General features: G+C 57.1%; 1 protein-coding gene across 2 annotated transcripts in view; it reads right to left on the reverse strand.

Moving 5' to 3' along the window:
* Positions 1-9349, reverse strand: part of KCNH3 (potassium channel, voltage gated eag related subfamily H, member 3) — an 18749-nt gene extending 9400 nt beyond the window's left edge. The window contains exons 1-7 of one of the 2 annotated variants that reach the window (XM_011936172.1): positions 9261-9349; positions 7626-7855; positions 7006-7140; positions 5621-5754; positions 4943-5186; positions 4395-4552; positions 4088-4295 (exon numbers count right to left, since the gene is read on the reverse strand). In XM_011936172.1, the coding sequence (XP_011791562.1) occupies positions 4088-4295; positions 4395-4552; positions 4943-5186; positions 5621-5754; positions 7006-7140; positions 7626-7755 (1009 nt within the window). In that variant the 5' untranslated portion in view covers positions 7756-7855; positions 9261-9349. Of the gene's footprint in view, positions 1-4087; positions 4296-4394; positions 4553-4942; positions 5187-5620; positions 5755-7005; positions 7141-7625; positions 7860-9260 lie in introns of both variants that reach the window. The other variant, XM_011936171.1, reaches the window with a different exon arrangement.

A 9349-nucleotide genomic window follows, 5' to 3' on the forward strand; every position in this document is an offset into this window, starting at 1 on the left:
AAGATGGATGGTGAGGTCACCTCCACCCTCACCTCCACCTGCCCACCAGGACTCCTCTTCCTGCATTTCTCTGAGCCCATCTGCTCCAGAAGGCCCTCCCTCCCCTCCCCATTCAGCCTCATCCCTCCCCACAGCCACACAAACCACTCAGCCTCACACGCAGGTCCCAAGTACGCCTGCATGGACATGCGCACACATAGTTAAGGCTATGTGTGTGTCCCACACAGTCAAGAAGACAAAGGACACACGTGTGCCCCTTACAGGCACCACGCCATAGCCACTCACACTGAAAAAGCCTGTGCACACTTAGAAGAGGGACAAAGGTACACTGGTGCCTACACGCTGTCACTTAGGTGGGGGGTGGAGACACACTTTCGTGGACAAGAGCACACAGGTGAATACATTCACACAGGTGCGTGCACACACACAGAGTCACAGGCCAGACTGGGCCACGGAGTAGAGGCTGGATTTCTCCTCAGCCCAACATTCTCCACCTGGCCTTGGCACGGAGTAGGGCTGTGCACTGAGGTCTCTCCCAAGCCTGTGTGCTGGGAGTCACTCTTGAGCCTAGCTGGAGGGTTGCAGGAGCTCTAGGGTGTTGGGTGGGGGGGTCCCAAGCTCCACAGAGGTCCTGGCAGAGCTGAGGGCCATGGGGTGCAAGAGAGACAGGGCAGATTGGCTAATCTAGAAATGTGTGGCTGTGGCTTGGGGTCACAGGCTGCAGTGGGACCCCACCTCTCCATTTGTGCTCTGTTCCTCCCACCTCAGCACAGACCCCCTACTCCAGACTCTCCCTAACACTTTAGGCATATGGGTCCCTGTGGCCCCGACACATTTGTCACCCACCCACTCATTCATTCAGCAACCTCACACAGTGTGCCAGGAGCTAGGGGCCCCACAGGAGCTCCCTAAGGGCTCCAGTTCAGAAGGGCAGATGACATAGGGCCAGAGCTACATCTCAGAGGTAGCACACAGCAGGCAGGAAGGGGGGCTCGAACCAAGTGCCATGGGCTAGGGCTAGAAGGCTTCTGGAAGAAGGGACATTTGTGCTTGGTTCCAAAGGGTAGTTAGGGTTTTGATACAAAGAAACTGAGGGGTTCATTCCTGGTGGAGGGACAGGCACGAGCCAAACCTGGAGATTGATATTTTAAGACAAATACAGGCAAATAGCTCAGTTTGGCTAGAATGTGGGGTTAACAGTGAGGGCATTACATTCCAGGCTAAGGAATTTAGGGGGATGTACTAAGACCTGCACCAAGGTGGGGGTTCACCTTCCTGTTATCTGAGGTGTGCTATAAGAATGCAATGGAGGCCGGGCGCGGTGGCTCAAGCCTGTAATCCCAGCACTTTGGGAGGCTGAGACAGGCGGATCACGAGGTCAGGAGATCGAGACCATCCTGGCTAACCCGGTGAAACCCCGTCTCTACTAAAAAATACAAAAAAATTAGCCGGGTGAGGTGGCAGGCGCCTGTAGTCCCAGCTACTCGGGAGGCTGAGGCAGGAGAATGGCGTAAACCCAGGAGGTGGAGCCTGCAGTGAGCTGAGATCCGGCCACTGCACTCCAGCCTGGGCTACAGAGTGAGACTCTGTCTCAAAAAAAAAAAAAAAAAAAAAATGCAATGGAGTACATGGTTGGGCGCAGTGGCTCATGCCTGTAATCCCAGCACTTTGGGAGGCTGAGGTGGGCAGATCACACGGTCAGGAGTTCGACACCAGCCTGACCAGCGTGGTGAAACCCCATCTCTACTAAAAATACAAAAATTAGCCGGGCATGGTGGCGCATGACTGTAATCCCAGCTACTCGGGAGGCTGAGGCAGAAGAACTGCTTGAACACAGGAGGCGGAGGTAGTAGTGAGCCGAGATTGCGCTGTTGCACTCCAGCCTGGGTGACAAAGTGAGACTCTGTCTCAAAAAAAAAAGGCAATGGAGTACACAAAACTCTTCACAATCACTGTCTAGTTGGCCTCTGAGGGTGAAGTCACCCAAAGCCACATGCCCAGAATAGGGAAGGTGGGGAGAAGCAGCAGGACACAGGAGAGGGTAGCGGGGAGGCCTCTGATCTCTAAGTGTTGGCCATGGGACATCAGCAGCCCCTGAAGCTGGGGCCAGGATGGGGCCTCCAGCGGGGCGGGGTCAGGCCAGCAGGAGCTGTCCCGGAGGCTGGGGGCTCACACACTGAGGAGTGCCCTGAGTTCTCTCCCACAACACTCGGCACAGTCTTGTGAAAATCCAGCCCACCTCCACTAGTCTAGTGGGAATCTGGGGAAGGAACTCTGTCCACATCATGGGCAGTGGAAAAGGAAACCAGGCAAGGAAGCACGGAGAAGGAGCCACCCACCCACCCACCTCAGCCTCACCTCCCCCTACAAGGAGCTCTCCTGCCTGGACTGGACTTGGAGAGGTCTGGGTTTGGTGCCAACCCCGTTGGGGGCAGACTCCCTGGAGAAAGAGGAGATGATGATGTGAAGAACTTGTGAAGTATCTAAATGTAGACTAGTACCGGCTCCAAATGGAACGAAACCACCCGGGAACTCAGGGATCAAGGGTGAAAGAATACCAGGTGTATCTGCAAGGGTCGACTCACCCTTGCCCACCCTGTGGGGCCCAGAGACTCTTGGGAGCTAGAGGTGATCTTAGTGTCAGATCAGCAACCCCTGTGAGGTGGCTGGAAGAGAGGAGCCTCGTGGACAGAAGACCAAGGGTGTCTGGGTCCCATTTCAGGGGGCGGGAGTGGACCTGGGGATTTGGTGTCTCAGCTAACTTCGGGGCTGGGTGGTGGAGACAGGCTTTGTTTCACCATTGTCCATCTCCTGGCCCTCTGGCTGTGTGTGCCGTGTGGTCATCTGACTCCAGAGCAGCTGCTACCACAGGCTTCCTCTGGGAATGGCAGGCACCAAGGAGCTGTCACTGCCTGAAGTGTCCTGGTTTCTACCTGCTCAGCAGTGAGAGTACTCGGGGGAAATTTCAAGTGGGCCCTCTGTGACACCCACAGGTCTCCCGTGAGCTTGAGAGGGAGAGAGGATTCACAGGAGACTTGTAGTTCCCAGAGAACTGATCAGACCTGGTTTCTAAGGCTGACCTGGACACCTGGTGACTCCGACAAGGAGCAGACAGTCATAAGAGGCCACCTGCACCTGGAAACCCGGCTAAATGTCAATTACCTGGAAGATGAGAGAGGGCTGGAGGGCCGGGGAGGAAGAAGTCAGGCTTGATTTTGGACCTGAGGCACAGTGAGAGTTAAAAACAGCTGGAGTGGAATGGTTTGGCTAGAGAAAGGGGGAAGTTGAGATATTCACTCAGTGGTGTCAGTGGAATGGCCGAGGGAAAGCAAGGTGAAGGGGGAGAACTGTGAGGAAAGGTCTGGGGACCCTGGAACTTGGAGGAGCTGGGAGGAGGCCAGCCAAGAGCTGCATCACCCATAGCTGAGAGTAACTGTAGTTGGCAGATACAGGGACTTCAAGGAGGATGAGGGTTTGGCCCCAGGTCACTGTGACCTTCCGGGTGACATTTTGGGTGCAGAGGTGGGGGTGGAAGCCCTCCCAGCAGGAGTTAAGATGTGAGTGGGTGTTGAGCAGAGGGAGGAGCTGTGGAAGGAAGAGAGGTGACATGAAGGAGAGTGAAGATGCTGGGGACGCAGGAAGGCTGCTTTTTAGGCTGGGAGCAGCAGGGAGAAATGTGGCCTGGAGGTGACAAGAGAAAGGCAGGGGCCTTGGAAGCCAAGGTGGTGGGGACAAGCTTCAAAGAGGATGCGGGGGGAGGGGTGGAGAGTGCTGGGTGTCAGAGAAACCCTGGAGGGCAGTGGCTCCCTGCTTGGCCTTCCCAACAGGGCAGGGGTTTAAGGAATGTGACCAACATTTGGTCCCAGGAGGCCTTGGATGGGCGACTGGGATTCCTTGGGCTTTCTCCACAAGGCCCAGCTGCTGGAGAACAGGCCTGTCACATGGCGGTGGTTGTCACACTCACACCTGCACACCCTCTTCTCCGATTTGCACAGGTCCCTGACACAGCACCCATGCTTGTGCTCACACTCCTCTGACACATTTGCACAACTCCCTCCCCACCACATGCAGAGGGAGCCTCCAGTACCAATCTCAGGCAGCTCGGATTCGCTGCTCTCGATCTCCCGCTGACCAATGTAAAACCAGACGCAGGCAACCCAGTGCGCGAGCAGGGCAAACACGGCCATGAGCAGTGTCAGCACCACGGCGCTGTACTGCGAGTACCGGTCCAGCCGCGGAAGCAGGCGCAGCAGGCGCAGCAGGCGCACCGTCTTCAGCAGGTGGGCCCCGAAGTACTAAGATGCGGGTAGGGAGGGAGGGAGGGAGGTCAGCCAGGTTGGCCCTGCCTGTCCCCTGGCCAAGTCCACCCACCCAGCCAGCCCAGCCACACTGACCACGTTGACCTTGAAGGCATGCAGCAGGTCAAAGGGCAGCGCTGCGATGACATCCAGCAGGAACCAGGTGGTGACGTAGTGGAGGCAAATGGACTTTGGGGCAAACACCACCTGGCCCGACTTGGACACGAATGTGGTACGGAAATTCAGCACAATGTCTGTGGGGAATCCAGGTGGGAGTCAGCACTGGGGCTGGGGGGCAGCCACTCTTGCCTGGGCACCTGCTCACCTTCTCAGTAGCTGACACTGTCCCTGGCCCTTTCCATACATCATCTGACTTAGTTCTCACAGTAACTGTAACAGGTAGACATCATTTTGCCTATTTTACAAAGGGGGAATCTATTTTATGGAGGTTCAGAGAGAGCTCAGGGTCATATAACTTGTAAGTGGCAGATGTTTGGAACCTAGGTCTGATTTCAAAGCTCACAGGTTACAAATGAGAAAGGGCGAGGGGGGCACTGTACGGCCCTAGAAGCCACGTGGACTATCCCCAGCAAAGCCCCAGGGTGCCAGCAGAGGGTGGGGTGGAAGGGGCAGAGTGCACGCACCAAGGATGAAGAGGACCTCCACAGCCAGGTCACAGACGCTGGGTGGGCCGCGGGCGGCACTGGGCTCCCGTGCTGTGCTCACACACACGCTGTAGGGCACGGTGACAGCCACATAGAGCGTGGCGAGCAGGATGAAGCCGTCCCAGGTGGCCCTCAGCGCCCCACAGTGCAACAGGATGAAGGGCGACTTCCGGATGGCGGCTACTTTGTACTCAGGCAAGTTTGGCTTCTCCCCAAACACCCCCTGAGTGAGGCACGGCAGGTCCAGGCAGAGAGAAAAGAATATTGGCACAAGCTGAGTTTGGATAGAGTCTGGGACCCACATCCACCCCTTTCTCTCCCTGCATTCTGGAAGCAACATCTGCTTCGAGATGACGTTAGCGTCTCCATTTTATAGATCAGAAAACTAAAGATCAGGAAAGTTAAGTGACTTAGCTGCAGCCACACAGCTGCTTAGCGGAGGAGCCAGGATTGAACCAAGGCCCACCTGCCTCCCAGCCCAGGACTTTCTTCTGTACCTTTGATGGATCAGACATGTGATCCTTCAGTCCCAACCCCCAAAGTGCTGGCGAGGCCTAGGTGGCCCCTAGGACATTCTCTCTGTGGTAGATCAAGTCCCCTTCCCCATCTCCTGTGTCTGCTGCTCCCCTCTTCCACACCTCCCAGGGCTCAGCCCACCTTATTGAGCTTGTGCTTGCCCTTGGGCTGCTTCTGCAGGTGCCCGGACAGGTGGTAGAGCACAGCCCGGCTCCGCCGCCGGTTGGCATTGAAGCCTTTGGATCGTGCCCGGCCATATCGGCGCCGGCCACTACCTGCAAAAGCAGAGGGGCCCATGAATATGATGGGTGTGTGCCCACACACCCTAGTTCCGGGTCAGGTATAGGACACAGTTGCTGGCCCATGGACTGGTCTGGCTCATTGACCACTTAGACTGTTTAGAGTTGAGGGCTCAGGTATTCCTCACTTCCTGGGTTCACTTGCCCAGCCCAGCAATGGGCAGTTCTAGGAGTGCTTACAGACACTACCTCTGGGGTCTGCTTCTAGGAAGAGGAGGTTTGGACCAGAGGATCTCTATGGGGAAAGGCCTGGGACAGGAAGCGAGGAGGTACCTCACAGGGCCAGGGTGGAGAACTAGCAGGAGGCCGTCAGCAGAGGTGTGGGAACTTACAGCAGGAGCCCAGGAGCTAGTGCAGGGACCAGAGGGTGACAATGAAGGCTGACATCATGGAGAGGCAGACCCAGCACTGGGAGTATGGGCATGGGAATGGAGAGTACCCCCAGCATCCCCAGATGGCAAAGAGGCCTTGACAGTTTTGTAACCTGCCCAAAGGCCTGCCCCAGCCTTGGAGGACACCAGAGGGGGAAGACTCAAAGAACTTAAAAGCAGGCTTTGCCCAGAGCTCCACCCCCAGTCAGGTTTGCTGTAGGGAAGAGGAACCTAGTGGGTGTGTGCTCAACCTTATTAACTGGTCAGAAAGTAATGTTTCACGGGTACAGTGGGGTTTGTTTGCTTTCAGTTTCTTAATAAAGTTGATTTAAAAACTCCAACTTTGTCGACTGGGCGGGGTGGCTCACGTCTGTAATCCCAGCACTTTGGGAGGCCAAGGCAGGTGGATCACGAGGTCAAGAGTTTGAGACCAGCCTGACCAACATAGTGAAACCCCGTCTCTACTAAAAATACAAAAATTAGCTGGGCGTAGTGGCGTGTGCCTGTAATCCCAGCTACTTGGGAGGCTGGGGCAGGAGAATTGCTTGAACCCCGGAGGCGGAGGTTGCAGTGAGCCCAGATAGCACCACTGCATTCCAGCCTGGGCAACAGGGCGAGACTCCGTCTCAAAAAAAAAAAAAACTCTAACTTTGTCTCAATCTGTCTATTTGGAAAAAATATTCCCATACCGAGGAATCACGTGGAGATGAGAGCAGCACAGGCCGCTCAGGCAGCCCGAGTGGGAGTGAAATGAATACAGGAGGCATGGGGGACCCCCATACTCAGACTGGGTGCCAAGGCCCCGCCCAGGCCTGCAGCACCCAACACCCCAACCACAGCACCTACATGCACCTACCTGTCTCCTTCCATCTGTCAGGGCCCCCTCGGTTCTTGGTTTCACTGATGTCCTTGTGAGAGACTAGGAAGAGAGCCACCTCCCCTTTCTCATTCTTTATGGGTATCACATCCAGGAGACACCAGAACGGGAGCCCTGGGCACAAAAACAAACTCAGCCCACCTCCCTTTCTTGGCACTGCCTGAGGTGACAGAGGCCCTGGCTCCACTGACATCCTGGGCAAGACACAGGCAGGATCCAGTGGTTTCCTGGGGGAGGGGCTGGCAGTCCAGTTTCACTGAGGGCAGGGCTTGATGGAATTGGGGGGCGGAGGCAAAGGAGAGCAAACATGACAGCCAGACCTGTCCCGCGGTAGATCTGCCCTGCCGAAATGCGGATGCTTTTCTGTTGGATGTGGGAAACCCAAGGTTGGAACTGAATGCAGGCTGAGTCTAGGGTGAGGCAGGTAGAGATGGGGAGCCACGGGCAAGAGGTGGGATGGAGCAAGAGGGGTTGGATGGGGGGATGCAAAGATAGGATGGAGAAGATGGCAACAGAAAGGAGGAGGGATAGTGGATGGGGCCGGTGCCAGGCTGGGTAAGACTGCAAAGGTGAGGCAGGCTGGCCAGGTGGCCCCTCACCGCTCTTCCGGTACAGGATCAGCTCAGCCTTGAACTCCTTGTGCTCGTCCAGGGCCTTGCGGATCTGTTGGCGGACGAGCTCACTGGTGTCTGGGCCATAAAGGAAGGAGCAGGCACAGCCCCGCTGCATGACCTCAGCCCGGGAGAAGCCCGTGAGGTCACAGAAGCCATCAGAGCAGTAGACCACGGGGAAGAGCCCCGCCACCTGGGCGTTGCCCAGCACGAAGTTACTGTCTGCAAGAGAGCACCTCTCAGAGGAGGCGTGGGGTGAAGGGGCAGGAGGCCTACCACCCCTCCTTTCCCAAATACCTGCAACCAAAGAGTGGGTTTTCCAAACCCCAGGAATCCTGTGTGTGTTACGGCAGGGCTGTTTATGAATGGCAATCAGTGTGTGTCACCTGTTTGTCAGTGCCCTGCAGCAGGTGTGAGTACATTCAAGGATCAGCACGTGTGAACTGAGGTCAGTGAATGAAGCGCTGTACGGGCACTGTGCCCTCTGGAGGGTGTCCTGAGCAATGTGGGGTAAGGGCTGGGATCGGGGATTCCCTAACAAGGACTGCACTGCCAGCTCTGGGCCAGCCTCAGCCCCACCTCTACTTCTGCCAGGCTCACCCACTAGCCAGGTACCCAGGTTGGCTGTCTGGCTCCTCCCACTGGGACACACCTAGACTGGGAGTCAACCCCAGACCACCATACATCCTGCTGTCTGTGTTTTAGCCCTAGCTGCCTGACCTGGCTCAGGAATTAGCGAATGTGATCAAGAATGGGGGTGTAAGAATGGTGACTGAGCTCGGGAGCCAGGAGCCAGGAATGTATTGGGGAGTAGGGGGCACTGAATCAGCAGGCTGCAGGAGCCAAGCAAACTGGCAAAGCAGATGGAGGAGCCCAGAGCGGGGAGAGCTCAGTGCTGGGCTCCCACCCCCTATCAGGAACCGGAGACCAAGGAGGACCTAGGCAGAGAGCTGGGAAGCCCCACGGGGGATGTGAGGGAGAGGAGGGGGGAGGGGCTTTCACCACTTCCCCTGTGCTCAGAGCCCCCGCCGGAACCGGGGATCCAGAGCTTGGGGCGCCTTCTCCAAACTTCGCCAGTCCTGATGGGAGTCCCCAGACCATCTTCTTGGGGCTAGATGGCCTCCCCAAGTCTAGGGGGTTCAGGCTATGAGACACGGGGCTTGGACACACCATGCTCTCCCGAGTCCCGCCTACTCTATCTCCGTTTGCAAATCTCTTTTCTAAATCTGTTTTTTGAGCCCTCTCAGCTGTCCCTGAGCACTGCTCACCCGCCTCGCCTTACCCCGCCAGTCCGCGGGTAGTTGCTGCAACAGCGCCAGACGCAGGGGTGGGACGGGTCAGACTGACCAGGTTCAGGTTCGAGACCCAGCTAACAGAGAGCATCCCAGGACCCACACCCAGGGACTTCTGGTCCTGTTGCCTCGCCTGAAGCAGTGTTGACCCCGAACCTTCGTGGGAACGGCGCCTAGCAGGAGACGGTGGCCCCAGCCTCAAGAAGGGCGGGTAGGGAGGAGAGGGTGAGAACAGGCGGGCGCCAAGCTGGGCTGCTGGGGGTTCGGGGCAGGCGGGAGCCCTGGCGAGGGTCCAGCGGCCCGGGTGCAAGTGGGCGAGGGTCGGACTCACGCGTGCCGTCGAAGCGCGTAGCGATGGTGTCCAGGAAGGTGTTCTGCGGCGCCAGGAGGCCCCGCATGGCCGGCATCTTAGGCGCCCGC

This window comes from Colobus angolensis, unplaced genomic scaffold, assembly GCF_000951035.1.
Source record: "Colobus angolensis palliatus isolate OR3802 unplaced genomic scaffold, Cang.pa_1.0 Scaffold151, whole genome shotgun sequence".
NCBI lineage: Eukaryota > Metazoa > Chordata > Mammalia > Primates > Cercopithecidae > Colobus > Colobus angolensis.